The sequence below is a fragment of the Cyrtonyx montezumae genome, unplaced genomic scaffold (assembly GCF_038088225.1).
Source record: "Cyrtonyx montezumae isolate F1298 unplaced genomic scaffold, pur_monq_1.0 scaffold_36, whole genome shotgun sequence".
Classification (NCBI taxonomy): domain Eukaryota; kingdom Metazoa; phylum Chordata; class Aves; order Galliformes; family Odontophoridae; genus Cyrtonyx; species Cyrtonyx montezumae.
The window spans coordinates 6,707,807-6,732,119 of record NW_027072041.1 but is presented as its reverse complement, the minus strand read 5'-3'; the positions used below and the strand labels follow the sequence as shown (position 1 = coordinate 6,732,119).

The 24,313-nt window shown below is 37.6% G+C and overlaps 1 protein-coding gene across 4 annotated transcripts in view; it reads right to left on the bottom strand.

Moving 5' to 3' along the window:
- The window catches only part of LOC136054336 (transducin-like enhancer protein 4), a 97,552-nt gene that overhangs the window by 44,298 nt on the left and 28,941 nt on the right, over window positions 1–24,313 (bottom strand). For 2 of the 4 annotated variants that reach the window (XM_065745562.1, XM_065745563.1), the window contains exons 5-6: window positions 21,838–21,900; window positions 13,222–13,296 (exon numbers count right to left, since the gene is read on the bottom strand). In XM_065745562.1, the coding sequence (XP_065601634.1) occupies window positions 13,222–13,296; window positions 21,838–21,900 (138 nt within the window). The remainder of the gene's footprint in view (window positions 1–13,221; window positions 13,297–21,837; window positions 21,901–24,313) is intronic. The other 2 variants (XM_065745564.1, XM_065745565.1) reach the window with 1 other exon arrangement.

Below are 24,313 nucleotides of genomic sequence, written 5' to 3'. Positions count from 1 at the left end.
TGACTCAGGTATCAACACTTAAAACACCCTGGCATTTAATAAATGTCCACATGTTTGGATGCAATGCAGTCTGTGAACTTCAGGCTGAAATAACAACTAAAAAAAAAAAAAAAGGAATTTTCCAGTTTTAGTAAAAATAGTGTTTTATTCATCTGACAGAGCTATTACGTTTTATTCTTGCTAGCAGAAACACACCATGTACACGTCTAATCAAAGCATATGTAACTATAAAAGCAGTTATATAATGCAAAAAAAAAAAAGCTGAAAATTGAGAAAATTAGCGTTAAACAGTTCTCCCAGCGCTACTGCACAGCATGCAGCGAGAGTTAATTTGAAAGAGAAAACCTGAATTAACAATCCAGAAAAGGAAACTGGTTGCAGCCACCGTTTTAAGCCCTTTAAGTGTCCTCAGCGGTACTTGAGCAAATTACTAAAGAAAATCTAATGTAGCAAGGTTTGGGTCCTCCTGTAGGCTTGTTCAATAATGCTGAAATAATTGGGCACTCTGTGCACGTTTAGTGATGCTCGAATGGAAAGCTAGAGGCCTGCCCTTGTACTGTTCTCTAGCTGCTGACTCTGTGTTGTGACAGGTTTATTTGAGTGGGACTGTGATGCATGCACCAGTAACTGCGCTGACAAGAGTTTAAAGTCATTTTTACCAGTACACTGGCAACACATACAGAAAGCCCTTGAGAGGGTCGAATTGGGAGTGCTTGACCTCAACCAGGGCTGCATCAAGCTCTGTGCTATACTAACCATTGTGGGTAGATAGTTTGTTGCTACTGAATAGGAAGGCAGGAAAAAAAGTTACCTTAAATACCTCCCAAGAGAGATGTGTTCAGGACCAAGGTTTGCCTGCCAACTGTCCAACTAATTCCAGCTCACTCCGTAACTAGATTAGCTCTGAAATTTTCTCCTTGCTTTCAAGCAGTCACTTCTCAAGACTCATGGTAAATCAAATCAGAAGCCCTCTCAGACTGCTCTCTTCCCTGTACATCTTCATAAAGAACTTTGGAAGAGTAAGAAATAAAAACTTGTTTTGTACAAAAAAATTCTGAATTCCTAATTACAAAGATAAAACTCCTACTTTTATTTGGTTTCATCTGAATTCGAATTAATTTTGAATCCGAAAAGCAGCAGCAAGTACATGACAACTGATTTAGAACAGTGCCAGGGACAGAAAATGAATGACCCACAAGGAAGGGAGGAAAAAATCACAAAGAAATAAACACACACACACACAAAAAAAATAGGGGGGGGGGGGGAAGTGGAGTGCACAAGAAGAAAGACAGAAAGATGATTATTCCAGGTAGAAAAAAAAAGGATCACTCCTCCCCCAAGCATTGCAAGCCTATGTCATTCATGTAATAGACCCTTCTCATAGATGTATCAAAAACATTTTGTTTCTCTGCTGCTCTTATGGAAGGATGCTTCATTGCTCAGAATTTAAAATTAACTATAACAAAATGAAACAAGAGCCAACTGTGTGTTGTTTAGCTTCAGGGTTTGACTGGGGCTTCTTTACAGCAAAGGAACAAGCCAGCAAATTGGATTCGTAGTAGAGTGGAGGGAGGTCAGTGAAAGAAAAAAAAGAAGGTAAAAATTGCTGAATATCATCTTTCATTTTCAATGCAGATTTTCCCATTCCTTTTCAAGAGTATACTATAGACCAGTGCAAGATGTCTGCCTTAGTCTACCAGAGGTTTGAAGTAATGGTTTTGAAAATGGATTATCAACAGTGATAAGATTTTTTTGGCCTTGTTAACTATTTCACTGCTGATCAATAAATGCAAGGAAAACAACACTCATTGCACATTTCTGCACAATCCACAAAGACCTCTCTACCAATCTGCATTATAGGACCTCCTTCATGGATACTTAATGATTTCCACAGAGCTTGAAGGAAACTACAGTGAAAATGTAACCTTTTACTGTTGTATGTTGGGAATTTCTCTACATAACTCAGCAACACAGCAGCACAGATTCTGCACTTGGATGTGCCAAACATTCTTATCATTTCCCAGACATAAGTGCATTAAGAGTAATATGTGTAACAGTGTCTCAATGGCTTGTGATCACTCATAACAGCATAGTTGGCCTTTCTCATCTTGGCCAAGAACTGATGATTTCCCAACAACTTGACTTGCAGAGATCTCTGAAACTAACTGAAGAGATTGAGGAGAAAAATAAATAACACAAAGCTAAAAAATCCACAAACTTCCTGACAGAGAGGAGTATATATGAATCTTTATTAAATGGATCAAGGTCTTCCACAGAAATTGATGGGAATGTGAAAACTGGCCAAAACACAGCCCCACAGTCGCAAATCAACTTTTGCAAGTACAGCAGAAATTTGGTGTGATTTAGTCACACTGTAATGGCAGAAAGAAAGCATTTCGGTATGAAATCCTGACTGCTAAATACATCTAAGTTAACACCCCAAATTCCATTACTTCCCCATATATTTGTGCCACACAGATGTACACATGGTGCATGTTGAGAGACTGAGGTGGAACTGCAAGTTCAACAACAAAACGGTCATGATCTAAGCCTGCAGTGGCAGAGGAAAGGACTACAAGCTCCTTTGATACAATGAATAATGCTGTATGGACAAAGACTAGTCTAAAAGTAGAAGTGAAAATGATAGCTGTACTTTTGCCGTCAGTGGCAGAACCTCCTCAGCTGCCATTTCTAGACCTTAGACATTTATTACTGCGTTCAAAAACCCACAATATTCACACCTTAGTTTTGCTTTTTCACCCCCAATCACTGCCACCAGTGAACATCAGCTTCCAGGATGGTTGTCTATGGTTGTCTGGTTACAGAGAAATCTATAAAAACATAGACAATTTCTTATCCACTGGGCGTCATGTTAGCACTACAACATAATAAGAAAAAGACACTGTATCCTCTCTATCCTTCAAAATGCTGAAGATATGGAGGAGTAAGACAACTGACAGATATGCTCCCCACACAGAAACATTCCACTAGAGAAGGCTGTTTACATTAATTTCTGTCTATAGAATGAATTTATATCATTAAAACTTAAAATTTAAAAACCTGCAAGGAAAGCCTGAAAATGAGCCAACTGAGCAACCACGTAATTTTTTGATATTGCTGTAATTCTTTCACTTCTCACTCCTCCATCTCATCTTTAATTTGCTATCCTTAGTCATGTCATTTGTGAACTCTTAGAATGTGGTTAACTTTACACAATCCTAGCACATCTGACTGCAGTATGCATAAAATCAAGCATGCATTTTCATAACAAGTGAAAACTTGCGAATGCAGTACACCAAGCTATACTACACTCTAAATTTTCCAGAGCTATTTAAAAAAGAAAACAGCTACTGCTAACACCCCAATTTCCTTCAGTTACCGATAAATACACTCTACAGAATGCTAGTAGGTTTCAAGGTTTTTAAGAACTGTACAATGAACAAAAAATATAAGAGCAATGGTATAAACTAGTAGTCAGAAAAAAGTAAAAAAATAAAATCAATCTATTTTTGGTAATAAGTTCAAGAAGACAGTTTATTACTAAAGTCTGAATTAAAATGGTCAAGACTTATTAATATATATAAAGATAACATCTAGTTACTAATAATCTGCTTTTGTTTCTCACATTTTCTGAATATTCTCCTAAATAGTTTACAGTAAAAAGGAGAAAAATAACTCCCAAAGCCACATCTAAAAAAAAAAAAATAAAAAGGCTTTGCAAAAGATTCTTATCACTAGTTTTTATAACTAGAATTATAAATACTGATGTTTAACTTAATTCTTATCCCCATATATCTTAAGAGATCAAATTTAAAGCAAAATATGAAAATAAATCCACTAAGAAATTAGCTTTTAATGCTATCTTGTTATAGTCAGCACACCGAAAGCCTGTTTTCCTGGAAAAGGTTCAAGTTTTTACTGGATATTTTCCAAGAATCTCTGCGTCACAGTAATCTACCATTTTCCCCTCAAAGACCCTGAAAGCACAAAGTCACTATCCAAACAACCTGAACACACCCCTCTAACCTGAAGACAATTCTTAAGTTAACAAATGAATGCCTCAAAAATACATGTTGTATCTATGTAACTATACACATGCATACACTACCCAAATTTGCTTTTTATTATCATTTATTGTTACATGAGATTTGTTATTATGACAGCACTTATACAAAATGATAACCAAGATAAAGAATGTTGAGATAAAAACAATGGTTCAAGAGTACAAAATCGCAGTGTCTAAGCCTCTGGCCAGCAAGAAAGACGAGCAAGAAATTGAAGTATTTTGGCACGTACATTATAGGATGATAGCAGTTTATATATTTCATGCTTGTATGCACCTCTTGACATTATGTGCACTGTATTTCCTCTCTCTGCTAGCATACCATTCCAAACTTATATATATATATATATATTTTTTTTTTTTGCAGTGTTTGTTTTGTTTTTATGCTAAGATACAAGCATGGCAAAACAGCGTAAAGAGATAGTCATTCAATAGCTCCTTCAGTGGAATGGTCGGAAACACTCATGCACAAATACATGACAAGTTCACCACAAACACAATGTGGTACAGAAGTAGGACCTTAAGAATTAAGTAACCAAACAGAAAAGAGATCATTTTGCAAATGAGTGCACCCAGTGAGAAATGACATTAGAGAATAGTAGGAAATCTATATCCCCTTATACAAACTCTCTGCAGCAAACTGAAGTGCTTCACAAATGACAATGAAAGCACGGGTTACAGAAAATCCGTGAAAAACAACCTTAAAACTGCAGAATTGAGAAAAAAAAATGACATCAATTAAAGAATAAAAACAAAACAAACAAACAGACTCTATGCAAATGCCAAAATCCTTACTCTCTGAGAACTAGTAATTTCTGTTTTCTGGATACCAATTCTAATCAAGGAAAGCAAACTCCTCTGGGAAAACTATGAGCAGAAGGGAAAAATTCAATAGCTGTCATTAATAATTAGGGAAACAAGCTGTCATTAATAATTAGGGAAATATTCAGAACACCTGAATAAGTAACCAAGAAACTATCATAATCATATCTCTATGAATTGTCTCCAATATCTTTAAAGTGATCTACAAATAATAAGTCAATTCCAGAATCATACTGTTGGGGTGAAAGGTAATACAGGCAGAGAACATTTCCATTCTTAATCATATATACAGGGACATCTGAGAGGTTACACATTTCACTAGATGTCCTTACTTCTCCTTTTAGGATTATTTTTGACTTGGTGAAACAGTGTAGAGGACAAAAGCAACAAATATGACAGAAGATCCACTACTAAGTCAAAGACCTGTGGCTAAAGAGGTGAGTATTTCAATGAAGAAAAACAATAACTCACTGCAAAGGGGCAGGTGCATTTTTCCCCAGAATCTTAAGAGTTTGGTAGTTCATTCTTCTGCCTGCAGGACTCCTCTCTCATTTTCACACAGAGAGGAGGCTCTTTAAAATCACTTTCTATTATCATTTAATAAAGGGCAGAAATTCTTGCATAAATCATGCCACTTCAGCTTTCTTCTTCCTTTTTTTTTCTTTTTTTTTTTCCCATCCTTTTGCTAGCTTAGGAAAAGAAAATTTGCATCAAGAGAAGGCAGAAAGTGACAAGTGCACCTGCGCTCAAGGTCTTACCAGATGAAATGCCAGTGGCTTCCCATGTGCCACACATCTGACTAGTAAGTCAAATTTCTGTACAGCAAGTAATGATTAGCACAGGCTTCTTAGTTCTTCCAAAGCTACTAAGTTTTGTCATGGTTACAACACATGAATCCATAATGCTGAATTTAACCAAGCTGCCTGTGTTTTGGATAAACACCTGGGTTTCTGGAATTGATCCATTCTTTCCAACCCATTCTAAACTTCAAAGACTGCCATTTCTGCTATAGCCATGCTCCTGCGCAGACCACACTGCAGTACCTACTCTTCTCACTGGTGAGCAGCCTCTTCCCACAGAACAAAGTCAGCTGTTAAGACGCAAGGATATCAGTCTTTCTCTCTCTTTAAGAAGAGTTGATTGGGTGTACTGGTGTTCTGCCTTTCTAATGCAGTACCCATAATTCAAATAACCTAGACTTAAAGTGATTTCTTTTGCTCTAGTACAGTTTACCTGTTACAGCAGTTTTGATAAAAGACCTTGACAAGGACCAAATAATCTACATTTAAGTCACAGCTCTGAAACTGCAAGAGGGCTTACTTGCTGTTTGCCTCAGCTTCTCCCAGCTGTAGAACAATGAAGCAGTACTGACTTGTTTCAGAAACATTACAGGAGGAGGCTCATCAGTGCTTGTGATGCATTCATTTATTAAGGAAACTGTTGTGAGGAGTCCATCAAATGGTAAGTGGAGAATTATTTCGCTAACAAAAGTAAAACATTTTGAAATTTCAGACAACTTAAAGATCTCTTAAATTCCATCCTTTCAGAGTAATTTAAATCTGGAAAAGAACTATTATAGTCTGCATCCTGATAACTGTAAGGTTCTTGCCCTAGATAATATGATTGAAGACATACACAACTGAAGAAAAGCAAATGCTTAACTGACCCACTGTTGGGACATCTAATCTTCATTCACCGTCTATAGTACCCTACAACATGTGCTCCGGATGAAGACTAAATGAGAAATATATAGCCCTGCTTGTAGATGATAGCAAAACACTGTGATTTGAAATCCTGACACAAAAATGACAGCCTTTAGGCTATGAGGTACAGTACGGGTTTACTGTTCAGATGGACCATGTTTCCACTGAAAATGTAAGCGCTGTTAATTTCTCAGTTATGCATTTTTGGGAAATCCCTGCCTTCACATTATACACTATATCTTCATCTTATACACTATTAATCTTCCGAAGCATAACTATTTTGACCAAGTATTACATAGCAAACAATGGACCAAAAGTCTGAAGGAGTGTGACAAATTCATACTGGGTTGGAGATGGAGACAGCTCCCATGCACTTGAGTATGGACCAATATGCAAACATTATTCTCTCCTCTTTATTCCCTGTTTATGAAGCAAGTCATAAAAATAAAATAATGTATATGTTTGCACTGTAGAGTATGAATAAAATTCTCCATATGACTCCTCATACACACACTGATTAATCTTAATTCAAAAAAAACAAAATACAGTGGTCAATCAGCTTTGGTGTCAGCATTTGGAAAAACATGAGGCAGAAGTCAGCTCTCCTGTCGGATCAGATACAGTATGTGAGCTGTAGTACTTTTGTCATATGCACTTACTTAACCATAACAAGCAAGGCCTCTGGCATCAGGATATTGGCAGTGGGATGTAATAAGCGGTCTGCACTGTGGTCTGCACTTCGCCCTGCAACATGTTACTGACTGGTCCTACAGTGATAGACCAATATAAATTCAGTAGCTACAACAGCTTGTGTAAAAAGGAAAGCAGTAGCAGCCCATTCCAAGTGTAGCAACAGCATTTAAAATCCACCCTAGGAGGGGGTGGGTTTTCAGTAAATATGGAAGCTGGAGTTATGTACTTTCTAATTATTTCTCTCAAAATTCAAAATTCCCTAAAAAGATTTTCTGTACTTCATTTTCACCTTTTCTAAATTAGGATAATTAATGCTAAATATGGTAGAAATTAATTTAAATCAGTCCTCACCTGTAAGATCCTCTCTGAAGATAGAACTTGGTAATGGGCAGAGAAAAAGAAAAAAAAAAAAAACACTACAGAAAAACATCTCTTCCCTCCTGATCCTCCAGAAAAGCAATGTCTTTCACCTAGCCATACTTCAAACAAATCATTCGAAGCAAAAAATGTTCACCTAAAAGCATTCTACATCTACAATTTCCTCTTCTGCAATACAATTTCAGAGATTAGGCAGCCTCAAAAACGTTGCAGATCGTATCTCACACATTCTTAGCATACAATCGGCAAACAAGAGTCATTAAATAGGGAGGAATGAATCAGTATTTCTTTAGGTAGACAAATGAACACAACTCAAAGCACATATTCATTAAGCCAATCTTGTCTGCCACCTTCCTACTATAACAATCTGTGTACAATGTACAGCAGGTGGCCACTTCGTTTTACAGCATTTAAGCTTCAACCATTTCTTAATGCCAGCACAGCCCTCGAACAAACAATACAAAAAGGACCTAAGGACCTAAGAGGAGTGACTTGTGCCAGTGCTACAACACAGGCATTTCCCTACCTTTTGCCTGGCAGGAGCATGTCAACTATACATACTAGAACATTAAACATTCCTAGTTTACAGGAGAAAAGCTTCTGCCACACCTCCCTGTGGTAAACAGTCTGCCTGCAGCTGGGCATGGTGTAGGGGACTGTCCCTGCTCCTGCTTCAAGGCCAGCCCTTGGCCCTCCTCCATCATGTCACAGCCAGCAATGTCAGCCCAGGTCTGCTCTCCTTAATCAAACAACACCAGAAGTTCCTCTCCTCTCTTCCTCACTGCACAAGCACATGCGAAAGGCAGAAATAACCTACCATGCAAGGAGTCAAAAATCCTTCTGAAATGCTACAAGCACCTTAGCACCTAACAGCAGGAGTGCTGCATAACTGGTGTCCTGCGAATAAGAGTACACATTGATACTAGGTTTGCATTACAACTTGTGTGCTGTTATTACAACACTTTCAGAACTTTGCATGCCTGCAAAATAGCATATGGTGTATTTAAACAGGCATTGTCCTTCACATCTGTAGAAACAGAACATTTGCTTAGAAACAACCAGAAATTACACATCTTCTGAGACTGGGCAAACTAGCACCTCAGCCTCAAACACAGGACATTAAAAAAATATAAATATGTATAAAGAGGGTATTAAAGAAGGACTTTAAAGCTTGACAGTTATACACCACAATACAGAAGCATCCTTTCTTCCCATAACTGTCATTTGCTTATATTTAAAATTGATGGTAAAAGTGACATAATAAAACAAAATGCCTAAGAATTAAACCAAAGCCTATTTTTTCCCCTTTTTCTCAGATGTATAGAATGGTAAAGGCAAAATCATTTAAATCATTTCCTTAGTAATACAAGTAATATTTAAATAGATTTAATAGTGCTGCTCCAAACCAATGAATTATGAGTTTAAAACCTATTAAAATGTAATGTTTTTTTCCTGAGCTGAGGGGAGAGAGATTTAAATCCACTGAATTTTAATATTTCAGCTTGAGCTGCAGGAGGTAGAGAAAGTCCAAATGAACTATTCCATCAGCACCATTCAAGCATGAACATTTTAATCAGTTTTACTTCCTTGGAGTTCTCTAACACAGTTTACGCTGTCATTCTGAAAGCACTTAACACAGAGAGTGTGAAAAACCACCAAGGCTTGTTATTGCCTTTACAATTGATGGCAAATAATTTTGCAGACTTCCTATCATTAAAATGTCACTGCTAAAAATTGAGGTTCAGCATTTCTTGTGCTAAACTGCATTTTCTTTGAACACCATCACATACCTGTTCTTAAGTTTTTGGTGCATTTATCTCTCCTGTGACAAACAGGCACACAAGCAGTAGCCTCCATTTCTGTCTTACTATCCAAAAGCTGTTGAAAGCCAACTACTTTAAAACAGGGAAAAACATACTCTGGCGAAATTCTTATAAAGTTACAAGTTAATTCCCTGGTTCCCTTATTAAAATATAACCGCATTCACACAGCATGTTCTCATTGTATAGTAAAGTGGATTGAAAAAAAAAAAAACAAAACAACAAGAACAAAAACATTTTAAGAGAGTTAGACAACTCAATTTAGTAATACAGGAAATGAAAACATCATTCCTAATTAGATCATACTGCTGATTTAAGGCTACAATTTGTGCATTGTTCCAACAGTGTGATCTTGCAGTTTCCAATTTAAAAACACGGCAGCTACAACACATGACAAGACCAACTGGATGCATCATGTTGCTGACGCCTTTGCACCCAACCTGGAAAGGAAAACTGAGTGTGCACTACAACTTCTCCAAGTAAAAATCCTACACCACACCACTCATTGCAAATACCAGATACAGATTTACAATCCTCTTGCAGCATGCTTATGACACATAGTTTTGGTTTAGTTTTTCTCACTGTATCTCTCAAAAAGAAGATGGATGATATTGAACTTGTTTCAGTCCGTCAACAGCTTTAAACTGAACATGACCTGTGAAAGAAGTCATTATAACTGTGTTTCATTCCATTAAACACAACGAGTTTATTGTCAGGAGAACAAGCAATCTCTCTGGGTTCCAGGCTCACTTCAGTATTTTGCATTTAAACTGCACGGATCAGTGATTTGGTTCATTTACCAATGAAGATAGAATAATATTGCAAAGTTAAAAAGGTGCTTCATCAGATTCCATTAAATCAGAGAACATTCATATAAAAATATGTATGTGAAACACAAAGAGAGACATGATTTGTCTACATTCAATTCTTTTCTCGTGCCTAACTCCATTTCAGCAAAATCCCTTTTGAACTCTAGCCATAGCTCCTCCACTCAAAACAAAGCAGTTCCACCTCAAGGATGTGAACTGAAACATAGGTCTCACAGAGAAATTTATACTACATTTATATTTCAAAAACTAAAGATTCTGCTCCTGTCTTCTTCCAATACACACCTCAGTAGGAAATTAAAAGATAGATTCAGAAAAGTTGTGAAGAGCAAACAAACATTGGAAGCTTTTAAAATATCAGTGTTAACACAAACTCTGTCAGACTCACCGAAAAACAAAATAATGTAAGATAACATAGACACAAGATTTCTAATTATGTACATTTATTTATTTTATTTATTTTTTTATTTCCTTTTACCAGTCACAAAATACAACAAACCTCTTTTAGTCTCATACTACATTTTCAGACTCTAATTTCACAGGTAAAATTATTGCAGGTATTCACACAACTAGAACTTAAGCTCTTCTGATAACTTGTTATTCTATTTATTCCATTTTTTAATGAATCTCTTTAAGACTGAATTAGATTACTTCCCCTTAACTCTGCATTTTCAGTCAGTATTGCTCCCATTTCTCTAAAACTAAAGAGAGATGCTATGCAGTATTTCCTAAATCAACATAAAACAAGAGTGAGAAAACGAAATACTGAAAGGTAAAAAACACCCTTCTGAGGGAGATGAAAGCTATCCTATTTTAATGCACAGAAAAAAACTTTAGATATTACAAAAATTTCCAGCAATGGAATCTCAATTGCCTTGAAAAGATAAATCCAGACAGCAACAGACAAAATAGAAAATCTTCTTCTGTCTGGTGGGGACAGACCAACAGAAGTAACTGCCACGCTCTGAGACAAGCATCCAGTCTCTTTCTATCTATTCTGAGCAGTTTAGTGGTTCATGAAAGCAGGATAAACTTAAATAACAAGTGCAATAGGCTCTACATCAATAAACTTTCTCATTTCTAGGATGCAAATTACATTTTGAAGTCTCCCTAATATATGCAAAGGTGAATGATAAAAATGTATACAAATAGACTGAAGTATTCATATGCATGTGTGTGCATATATACACATACACACACACACCAATACCACAAACACACACGCAAAGCTGACACACAAAAACTTCTACAACAAAGAAGCTAACCTTTAGCTACTTACTTTATGCAAAGAATGTTAATAGAAGGCAATATTTTTGGCTAGGTAATGAAAACTAATTGGGAAATTATTCATCTCCCACTTTCCCCACTGGAGCGTAAAAGACGTAAAACAAATGTTATTCATGATGCTACACGACTCGCTCTGATTCACCTCCTTCTTTCTAACGGGCACTTCAGAGGAAATAAAGGTTACTCTTTTCCATTTATATCTTCTAATTGACTACCACTGTTTTCTTGTGGTCAGAGGGATAGAAAACAGAGTTAAAAACAGACTATTAAAAACAAGCTACAATAAGACCACTGCTCTACACTACCATCAGCAATGATCAGAGAGTCCTGGTTTCCTTGTTAAAAGACAGAGGCATAATTGAAGCAATATCTTCACTTCAGATTGATTATTCCGCGACCCTTATCCACATCTTCACTCAGCAATTTGAATTTTAATGAAAGTAAATGGAATAATTAGCATTTCAAAGTGTGTTTGATACACTGAATAAAAAAAAAAAAGGAAAAGACTTTTATGTATAATCTATACACAAAAGAAAAAGCATTTGGGAGGGGGCAGAATATGGGAAGTACAGTTGTAGCTCCTTCATTAGAATAACTTAAACAACTGCTTGCACCAGCTGCATAATTATACATGTGAATAATGTGCTATTAAGCTATGACTCCTCACCTTTATTTTATGTAGTGCAAGCAGCCATAGCTTTTGTTATTACGTCTTTTCTCTCCAGTCATAAAATGTAAACACTGTGGCTGCCCACACCCATAAACCTCACAGGGGTTCCACACTGAGCTTGTATCATCAGTACTAAAGCTTTTACAAGAGAGGTTCCACACACACATATTTTCAGATAACTGACTGGAAGCCTGCAACCTATAAGTGAACCATGGAAGGAACATTTGGCTGTGTTGTTTCCAGTGTTCTGTTTGTTATAAAAAGTAATGAAATTATTTTTCAAAGTAAATATGAATGTGTGATGGATATTCATAGTCTCAGACCACCATGCAGAGAAGCACATGAGCAGTACCTAAGGGAACAACTCCTTGTTAAAGCCTAGTGTCACACAGAAGTTGTTAACATGCTGCAGAAGCAGACTGGCAGTCAGTATACAAAGGAAGCAACGTGACTTAAAAGTACCAACAGGAAACAAATATCAATCCAACTTCAGGGAATGGATACAACAGAGGCATTATCCTGTTTGCCTTCTCCATACACTACAGGCAAAATTTTCAAGCAGTAGTTAGATTTTACAAAGATCAAGCTACTGAACTTCTCCACTGCCCCCAACTTCAGCCCAGTTGATGGAAATGTGTGAGGAGAGAAGAAGAGAAGAAAGAAGAGAAAGAAGAGAAAGAAGAAAGCAGAGAAAAAAGAAAAAAAGAGAAGAGAAGAGAAGAGAGAGAAGAGAAAGATGAGAAGAGAAGAGAAGAGAAGAGAAGAGAAGAGAAGAGAAGAGAAGAGAAGAGAAGAGAAGAGAAGAGAAGAGAAGAGAAGAGAAGAGAAGAGAAGAGAAGAGAAGAGAAGAGAAGAGAAGAGAAGAGAAGAGAAGAGAAGAGAAGAGAAGAGAAGAGAAAAAAAGGAAAAGAAAGCTATTTATAAATGTTATTAGAGCTGAAATGGAAAGACCACATACCCCAATGATTGCGTTCAGTTCTGCCATGGTCACTTGCTTGGCACGCTCCACAGCCTGCACCACTTGTTGCTGGTGCTATAAATGAAGATCAGAAACAGAATAAAATTATTTGTTTTCTAAATTACTAAGCACATTTTTTCCCTTTTTTCTTTTTTACTTTTCAATCATGTTTGAAATGATAGTTCTCTAACAGTCAAATTCTGTGTATAAAAAAAAGGAAAAATTTTAACTATGCTATTACTTGACTGGAATACCCTTGTCACCAAAAAAGACCAATTTTACAACCCATAAAAGGGCCCTGCCTTCCTTTTGTTCATCATTGTGCTTAACTTAAATATTTGTTACCTTAAAAAGCAAATCACTTTCCTTACAGTCACAGAAACTTCTTGATTAAAAAAAAAATATTACTGAAAATTAAAGGTATGTATTTTCAACAACCACACAGCTCCCACATCACTGAAGGATATACAGATTCTCCTCCTTGGTACATTTCAAAGCAGCTCAACCATAAGAATGAAATTTAAAATGCCATTCACAATTCTGTCAAACATGTGAAAGAGAACTAATTATTTCAATCCCCAACATGTAAATTTTAATAGCTTTAAAAAGTCCATCAGAAACACATGGTCTAATTAACAACACAGTTTACAAGCTTCAGTGGTTATATTATCTCAGTTTGAGTGATACTGTATTCCTGCAGTAAATTCAAAATTGCTGTATGCTGAAAAGTGATTGGTATTTACTTGAAAACATCAGCTACAAATAAAGTAAGGTTCTAATCTTGCAGCCAAACCTGTGCCAGTTTGGAGCTGCATCAGTGGCAAATTCATTTGTACATGCAGTCTTGCAGGGTGTAATTACCACGACAAATTGGTGCAAGGGGTGAGGAGGGATCGTGGAGAGATGCAAGCAATTGTATGCTCAGTATTGAGAGTGAATCACCTTTGATTTATAGCCTCAGAATGAGCATAGTAAAGCACTTCAACCTCCACTCTGAGGAGGAAGGGCTCTGTTGCACCCAGGTTTGACACCCTCGGATGTGCCATTTCCCAGTGCTCCCCACCCAGCTTTCTTCATTGAAAAGAGGAGACAGAGTCTGCCATGCAGAAACAAGAATTGTCTTGTCACTTAGAAATTCCCTCTCCTAAATGCTCCTCTGGTGAGGAAAAGCAAGCCTAAAAATCCACCCATAACCATAAGAGTTAAGCTCAAGTACAGAAAATGGATACCAGCAAATAATGAGGAAGGTGATTTACAAATATTCCTGGATCAAAAAAATAGTTTTAAGGTTTGCTTGTTTTTAAGCAAAGAAGAATTAAATGAAAGAAATGCCAGGACAGCAAAAACATACTATGGCAAAGAGAATCACAGCAGTCCTGTTTAGGGTTTTCTAAAGGTACTGCACTAACATAAACCAAATCTGTCAGTTAAGAGCAGCCAATGTGAAAACAAAAACCAGCCCAGACATGAGCAAATGTGCTCTTGGCATTTGGGAAAAAAAATAATTTGCACGGAGTGGTGTATCATCATCATGGATAACCATTAAAAATAAAATTGCAATTCTTGAGCTTCAAGTTCCTGACAATGCATCATCATGTCCAGAACATCATGTGGTGAGGACAGTACAGCTTACATTAATAACGCAGCTGAACAATCTTCGATACATTGCTTTACAAGCCAAGGAGGTGACAGAAAAAATAACACCACCATATTCTGGTGAAGGTGAATCACATCCAAAAAGGATCATACAATTTTTGATTATGTCATCAAACAAACAAGAAAAGTTCTGATCATTGAAGAAACCCTCTCATTTACTGAGTGGTTTACAGTCATCATTGTTTTCCTGTCATTTCCTAGGTAATACTTTTTTGCATGGAAATAAAGACAGGAGTCAGCTCTATGTTTGAGTATTCTTCTCTAAAACTGTTATACCCATTTACTTTTACTCTGTTCCCAGGGCTACAGGGAGGAAAAGAAACAACTTCCAAGGAACCGGCAGAATTCTGGCCTGAAAATGTGGTACAGAAATTATTAATCAGTACAGAAATTATTAAAATTAAATCCAGGCTTTGGGAAAATAACTCTACAATAGTTTAAATGTCTTTCACATATACAAACAATGGATCTGAAGAGTATTTGGGAAAAATGTTGTTTCATTCCCAGGTGAGAAGAAGTGACAGTGGAAGGGTCAAGCACCAAAATCTCTCTTCAAGATTTCTGCTGAAAAACACTGTAAAATAGAAATTCCCTAACCAGTCACCAAACCCATCTTTCATTGATTCTAACAGGTTTGGGATCAAGCCTTCATAGAGAGGAGAAAACCCATGGGCCTTGTAACACTGAACCTAAATTAGGTATGGTAGAAACAATTAAAACTCTCTGTTGCTAGCTGCTTTAGCACTGATTTACTCTTCAGTGCCACAGTAAGCACAACAGGGAAAATGGACAGCTTGTAATTAGCTTCTACATCACTTCCGCCCCAGCAGAGCAACCAAACCACATCCTCCCATCTCCCTGAGACCCCACTGCAGGCTTGCCCCATGCAATCCATAGGCTACTTCATATCACAGATGCAAACAGCACATGTCGATGCAACACAGCAAGCAAAATCAGAGTGGCCTCCACACCTACTCACACCTTCTTGGCATGGGGATCCCTTACTCATCCAGTACCTTGTGTGTGAAGGAATAAGAGGTTTCACATCACTGACCACAGCCTGGGCAGTGCCTGGAAGTCTCTCTATCTGTCAGATCAGACAAAGAGGCACATGGTAATGGTCTAGGGATGCGGGGTGGGCAATGTGAAGGACAGGTAGCACTGCAAAGGGCAAGGAGGCCGCTGGTCCAGGCCACTGCTGGACACCAGCATAGTGCTTGGGCACACACCCTGCATGTACTCCATCAGTAAGTGGTATCATATTAGCACCAAGCACTAGTGTGGCCATCAAATGATCATGGAAAGACTTACAAATAAATTTAAAAAACACCCCATAATAAAATATTACTTTTTTATCAGCTACGTGAAGACAGGGTGTTGCAGCTTTCATGCACTTTAATGCCAGTCTATCTTCTTGCATGCAAGAAAATGATAAGACCACTATCTTCAACTATGAGGAAGCAGTAGTTTGCATACCAGACCAGAGTAATGAACTCAATGTCCTGCCTTGCCTGTCACGCAGATTAGTATCGTTTCTCCTTTTTAACTTCTTCCCAGTCTCTGCTCCTCGTCCCCTTTTGTTTTCCTCAGGGAGCATTGTCCACAGTTGCCTTATGTTGAAAAATCTTCTTTTGTTCTCATGGTGGGTAGTGACCACAGAGACCAAAAGTAGTATGTAGGCGTTTTTGCAATCACATTGTCTCACCACACTGTCACCTAGCCCTGATTCCTATGCATGTATTGCAGCATGGTGGAAAATACCCGTTTTTATTATATTATTATTATTATTATTATTATTATTTTAACATATAGGAGCTCCCTGCTGCTTCCAACAAGAGAGCAATGCAGATGGCAGCCAAGCAGTGAAACTCCCCAACATACATGCACAAGAGTTAGTGTTATTAATGTCTAATTCCAGCCTTCCTCCAGCACTATTACTAAAACCCAATGTAAAAATTGCTGATAATTTACTTTGCACAAGCAGGTGGATTCTGATGTGTTTTATTTATAATATTTTGTTGTTGTATTATCTGTTTAAAGGGAGTACAGATCAGGTCTTGCTTAGGAACGGCAGCGGTGTCATTCTGAAAAGCCTGATCTAGAGAAAGCATAACGAGATGAAGCAGTACTGAAAACACCAGTGAGCAAAAACACATTTACAGTGGAGTGCAGCACACACTTAGAAAACTAAAAGGGACCAGCAGGGTCAACTGAATCCAGGCTCTGCAACTCAGACAAGAAATAATAACCACTTCATAAGATCCTAAGAAAACTACTAGAGATATATGCATAAATTGCTAATAAGATGTCTTCCTTGGTAGAAGGATTACAGATTGCAATAGCTTCCTTATATTTTCAATTTCAGCTTATCTTGGGCATGTCTAAGATGGAGAAAAGTAGTTTTTTCTTCTCAGCCTCTCACATCTCAGACCAACGGTTATTGCCTTTTGAATAACATTCAGGGTCCCTGCTCTGCTTCTATATATTGCATGTAATGTTCTTCATCCAAATTTACTGAGCTTAAGAAGCACCTCTATAGATTATCAATATAGAGAAGAGATATTATGGCTCATATCTATTATGGCTCATGTCTATTCTGCAAAATGAAAACCATTCACTAACAGTAGAGTGCTTGAGAGGAAAGCAGTACATTTGGGAACACATGCAGCATTTTCTTTTGATTGTTTCTTGGCAACATATGCATGAATTTGGCATCTGATTGTACTCCTCAGTCAATGTGACCATCCTGTTTAGCAGGGGAACTGAAGACCACTAAAGACCAGGCCTTGTAGCCTGTTACCAGCCAGTCCACTGGAAGGGACACCGGATCCTCAGAAATGTTTCTGATATCCTCTTTCAGCCTACGTGACACATGCAGTGTCAATCCATTTATGTGTGTCTGCATAATTATAAAAAGAGTTAATATTAACCCAAAATTAGGTAACCATGATCCAAGAGCAACTCATTCACACCAAACAAATGTCACAAACCAGCACATGTCATGTGGCACTCAGGGCAGACAGGCAGGGTCAGACAGCAACAGCCGCAGGCTGCACGGAGACACTCACACACCACGCTGACAAGACAGGAACCAGCTTCAATCTGAAACCAACATGTCTGAGGAAATGCCATGCTGTGCTGTAGCTGGTATGCCCAATTGAGAAGAAGCATAAATTAGCAGCGGTGTAATCTACAGCTTTATACCCAAAATGAATGGTCTCTAACCAGCTAGGTCATCAGAGGATGTGAACACCTACCTACATGAGCTGCATACAATGAAAAATATGTTAACTGAGTGCTAACAACCTCCAAGTATTTACTATAGCCTGCAGGCACCCCCTTCCCCGTATTTAATCGAAAGTACCTTGAGCACACCAGTATCTCACAACATCACACAGAGGTGGAAAATGACTATTGCAACACAGGAAGTCTGCAACAGCAGCAGAAATTGAACACAAATCACCCCTGAGGTTCATCTCATGCCTCGACCACAGTCATTCTTTTTTTTATTGAAAAGAGGAAGTTTGTATTTCTTAATGCTATTCTTTAGTCTTCTTAAGCTGGAGTCAACATAAAACCAAGATGCTATTTGACTGCATATATAGGAGGTTTAAAAATTTTATTTTCAATGTATAGGTAAGTAATCTAAAGCACTGTAAAGCTGACTGAAGCCTTGCATCTGAAGAAATTCCTGAATATTTTACTTGTATGCCCCTTGAAACAAAGCAGGCAGTAATACACAGAAGGGTGACGTACTGTAATTGCATTCATTTCATGAGATCTCTAGTGATTTCGGCCACAATTTCTTACTTCTAAGTGAGTTATCGCAAGTCATTGATTCCTTACAAAGTTAACAAGCAATAAGACAAGTTAACCTGGTGCTATTATGAGGCAATAATGTTGCCATCAGTGCATGTAACCACTGTATTTTGTTCATTTTTCCCTCAGGCACAATACAAAAGAGTCTGATCACATTTTTCAGGCACTGTTCCACAATCAGACTGTATGCAAACTGCATAAACAGCAAAAGCAGACTGCAATTCAATTCTCTATTAATCTAGATGATGAAATAAAGGGGCTTCCATTAAGATACTTAGTTCTTAAAGATACAAATTAGACAGAAACTGAGACTAGCAGAATGCTTGAAACTGGAGACCAGTTCTTTTGTGCCTCATCAGCATATGACAATACAACCTGATCATAAAACATGTTCGTATAATAGAGGTCAAATAATCACTAAGATTTTCTTAACTCCAATATGAAAAGTATCACCTTCAGTAGCATTCACAAGAAACATTGAAATTCTTTTTGTACTTCCCCATTCAATCCTAGTCCCTCTCCCATTTTATCAGATGAACTAGAAAATACATTTGCCTCCAAGAAATACAAATGTGTACAGCAGCTTTTTGGAAGTTCTCCCTTTTGCCTTTGTCACCACAAATAAAATGCTGAATTTGTGAACTTTTTTTGACCTCTTAATTTCCTGTATAGCCCCAAGAGCTTTGACACCACAGAGTTTCCACAAAGAAGCCATAAGACTAGTAAACAAGACACATGTAAACAGGTGAAGGAAAGTTTGCAGGCTGTGGTTTTGAAAAGCAGAGGCTCAGTAGGGCAGAAACCAAAGTCTGTTTTCAGGTCTAAAACTTGTGAATCCAAAGCTCTGACCTAAAAACAGAAGAAGTAAATAGCAGTCAGGAAGCACACTGACACTGGTGAGTTTAAGCCCTCGTGAGGTAGTATTGTACCAATGACAGAAGTGGGACAAAGTCATTATTTAAGTTTACAAACTCAGCCATCTCTGTTGTCTACCTACATAGTCCTTACAGTAAGCATGTCAGTGAAGAGGTGCTGCAACAGTTGAGAGTTATTTTAAAGGGATACACTCCATGCTTAGCTTGAAGTCCAGAATGTTGTCAAACAGTGATCAGGGCCCTTGGCTCATAGTTCAGAAATTACTGCATGTGAGCACCACAAGGGAGATTAGCCTTGACTGACAAGAAGTAAGAAATAAGATGTGGAGCCATCACAGTGTCTCCACTCTCTAAAACATGAACTTAAATTGTGTCAATTCTAGCTTTCAGGAGAAGGACTCCAGATTGATGTAGCTGCAGGGACTGGAGAGCAAGAAGAAAAACAGACCAGAGAAACAGGAGAAAGTCTGAGCTCACCTAAGCAGGATGCCACTAACACTAAAGCTCAAGAACTTAAGTGTATTTTTTTTTAATCCACATAAACACATAGAGGGGGTGGAGGCTAACATTTCAAAAATCAAAGCTGAGGGTCAAAATCCGTCAGTCACTGTGAACCAAACACATCTCCCTTCAGATGTTATAGGCTCACTTTCTCTGCAGCAAGAACCATATTTGCTCCAGGAAAAATAGGTTGGGACCAGGAAGCAGAGCAGCATGACCCACTATTACTTACTGTACTAATGCTCCGTTCAGGAATTCTTCTGAAAATAGCAGATCCAGTAGGAGTATTCTCGTACTAAGTTTCTAAACACTGTACTGCATACTCTGGAAGAGATGTCTCAGTCATAGAAATGCTGATCCTGTGCCTTTGCCAAGATCACAGCTTTGCCTGCCAAGAACTCAACTCTGCCTTTGTTTCAAAATCGTGACATTTTCGTGCTCACTTTAGCATGAGTATGAATCAGCTTTGCACCTCATTTTCATATGCTGTGTTATATCTGTGCAGCAAATGAAAACCCATAACTAGAAGTACAGTGATTCTGTAGCAAAGTACAAAATCAACAGTTACTCATTTTAGATCCACGCAGGACTTAAATTTTGGTCCCCTAGCAATATAACTAGATCATCACACATCATTTAGTTTCCAAAAACCCATCTTTAAAGGCAAAGAGCACTGCCACACTCACAAACATTGCCAGGTTCTAGTTCTGATAGCATGACTTTCATCTCAAACACCAGTAGATGCATGCATGCACATACACACATGGAGCATTAACTGAATGCTGATGTTGAGCACATGGCCTTTAGAACATAGTAGGGCAAGCAGCTTTCCTGAAAAGCAATGGTACTTAAAACGATGGCTGAAAAGGTGGCAGAAAGAGTTCTAGCACATTCTCAGGTACAAATATGATATTTTACGGACACACTACAAAGAAATACCATTTCAAGCTTTGAGTTCCATGCTACTGAAGTAAAACTTCACATTAAATAGATGCACACCCAACTCCTCATCCCCTGCCCCAGAAAGGTTCCCTTGCTCACCCATCACACACCCAATGTCTCCTTTCATGAACCACATTGATTTTTCCCTTCACACATTCTTGCAGTTTCAAGGCTCCATATCCAACTGATTCCCCCAAATCCCACTGCCTTTCCAAGTGTATCTACTGAGCATTTAAGATAGTACCAGCAAATTGTAATTTGGAGAAAATCAGTGTCCACAGAAATCAGCTCACAATGAGTTTCAATGCAAAAATACACAGAAATCATAAAAGGATTTAAGGTAATAACTCATCTGGGGTGGGAAGAGAAAACAAGCAGAAAAAAAACTGCACTCTTAAGTCTGTGGAGCATCACTACTCAGTACACCAAAATAGAAATTTCTGCTGAACTTTAAAGCCTTCTGCCAAGAATGTAGAACAAATCATGCCTTTCTACCATTTTGGCAAGCTATACTCTGCTTTCAGATTGACAAAGTCTGAACTGGGAGCAAAATTGCATTTGTACATATGACAGCAAAATATTTAAACAACTAAAATTTTGTTTAATGCACCACAATACTCTCCCTTTCAAGTAAGTACGTATTAATTATATTATATTAGAATTGCAGAAGATAATTAAGTTATAGTGAGGATAGCACTGGGAAGTCAAATGCAAGCACTGTGAGATTCTTAAGTGAACCACTTAAACACAAAGTCCCTCTTCAACTAGAGGGACTATAACAAGGCAACTGTTTAGATTGGTACAAGTACAAACTACTACCTACCTCTTGGGACAGGAAGGGAATGACTTGTGCACATATAGCGTTTAGCCTCTTGACAATTTCTGCCTGCAAATGACAAGAAAAAAGAGCTTTAACTATACGAATTCTCAGATGCAACTATCATCTGTGAACACACAATGTATGTTTTTTACTTGTTTGCTTCCATCTAGATAGGACAGCTTAACATAAACATCTGGATACCTGTTCAACAATTCCTAGAAGCCTATCACTTCTGACTAAGAGAAGAAACAACACATGAATACAGCTTAGAAATTCCACGATAGAAAGAACAGTTCATTTTCATTATGTAATCAAATACATTTATTTTTAATGAAAAAGTCTTCAGGAGATGTAACAGAAAGATAAACAGAATACTGTGGATTACTCCGAATTTTTTTGCAAGTCACTGTAAGTGAACAAATAAGTCAATTACTTCTATATGTACACTGTGTTTCATGAAAATGTTTTTGCAACACAATACACAATTCCACTGATAATCATTTTACCACGTATCTTATAAGGTTAGATGTTTTGCACTATTGTGTCATATTTTTGCTATGATCAAACCCAGAATTAACAGTAGTTACTTTCATGAAGCAACTGTGAAAATAAATTGGTAAGAAACAATGTTTTATTTCCATTCTGTAGTTCAACTCTTATTCTGTTAATCTATTCTGCAAATCTCAATAGTGATACAAGAATTACAGCTTGAGCAACAGAATATTTAAAGTAGTGTTGACCTTCTTGCAATAAATTGCAAGTTTCTTATAATAAATCATTACCAGGGTCAGTTTCTCACTATGCAGTAAGACAGAACATTCTTTGTGCAGAATCACTAACAATGTGACAAATACGAGCAATCTGGGCTTCCTTCCTTTACCAGAAACCCTTCCAGTTTTTTTGCTATGAAGTCCTCTAAAACACATACTTTTAGAAATGATCCTGGAAAAGAATGGCTTAGAACCAGCAGTAAAACGAGAGAACTATATATAAAACAGAGCTGTGCTCAAGGAATATTAAAGTTACACAGCCAGGTAACCAGAATACAGGTATGCTGGAGGTAAGGTACTATGAAACTAACTCTGCCCCCTTGTGTGTACTGTGAATACACTTTTGAATTCTTACACACTACTTTTCAATACGATTTCTCGATTTCTTCATAATCCATTTAAACACCTGCTTTATTTTATTTATAATAAATATTTATTTATATTTCAACCTCTACAGTACACCATCCCAGCAACTTCTCACTGATTTTCATGGGTTTATGCAAGTACTCATCTCATTAAGTTTATGCATTCTGATGCTTATTTGACAATCATATACTGTTTCATTAAAGTAGCATAGCCACCTTGATTAATACTTGAGAATATGTTCATCACAAAGCTAAACCATCATCTGATTTCAAAGGTCTATACATACCTGTGATATTATACAGTCTAAAACTTAAAAATTTAAATAGACAGTGTTTACTGTATAATTTTACCCCAAGATTAATGAAGTACTTGTTACATAAAGCAATACAGGGAGGCACAAGTTGTGTTTTTAAGCTTTAGACAGAAAGGCTACATGATGTAGTACTGCATTATTTGAGAAGCAATGTTTGATTAAGGAATTGTAGAACATAAGACAACTCACAGTTCCAAACTACCTGTGCTGTAGTGATTCAAGCACCATTAATTCAGTCATTTCCCTATTTTGGGTCCCAGCCACGCTGTCGTATTTTCTAAAGAAATCTCCTGAGTACCTTAAAACCAGAGAAAACTACATATCCTGCTCTTAGAGGCTTTTCCACAAGAAGAAAAAAAACCCCAAACACCACTGTCTCTGACTCATATTGGGGCCCCTCTCAGACAGTCAGCTGGTAACTCTGAAAGGCTTGGGGATTCACAGACTTCAAGGCCAGAAGGAATGGTTAAAACTGTCTTACCTGACCTCCTAAGTAACACAGGCTATAAAATTTTACCCACTTCTCCACAGGATTCATAAATTCTAGTTCAGCCAGAATATAGTTTAGTCAACCAAAATAACTTCATTCAGCGTACTTCAGGGCATGTCTCCTAAATTAAGGTATTAAGCTACGGTGTTTTTATTTTAATCACTCCCCCCTCCACTCAGAATGACGTGACTCTTTAACTGTTCTAATGGCCAAAAAATACGTGAAAAATGCTTGTTCAGTATTCAGACAGAAATGTACCTCAGGCAAATTCTGAGCCTGAGCAGCATCAATCCTAATGTTGTTTGCAAAAGGTTGTAAGCAGCTGATAGAGGTGAGCAGCAGGTTTCATGGCCCTAACAAATCTCTTGGTATTAGTCCTGCTGGATGCTGAACAGTGAGAGTCCTCCCAGGCAAGAAAGTGAGCTCAGCAAGGTGGCACCCAGCCCCACAAGTACAAGAAGGAAAGGACCTCACTGAGGGCTTCAGGGGACAGAAACCAAGACACCCATCAGTATCTCTCAGCTGGCCACGGAAGCCTGC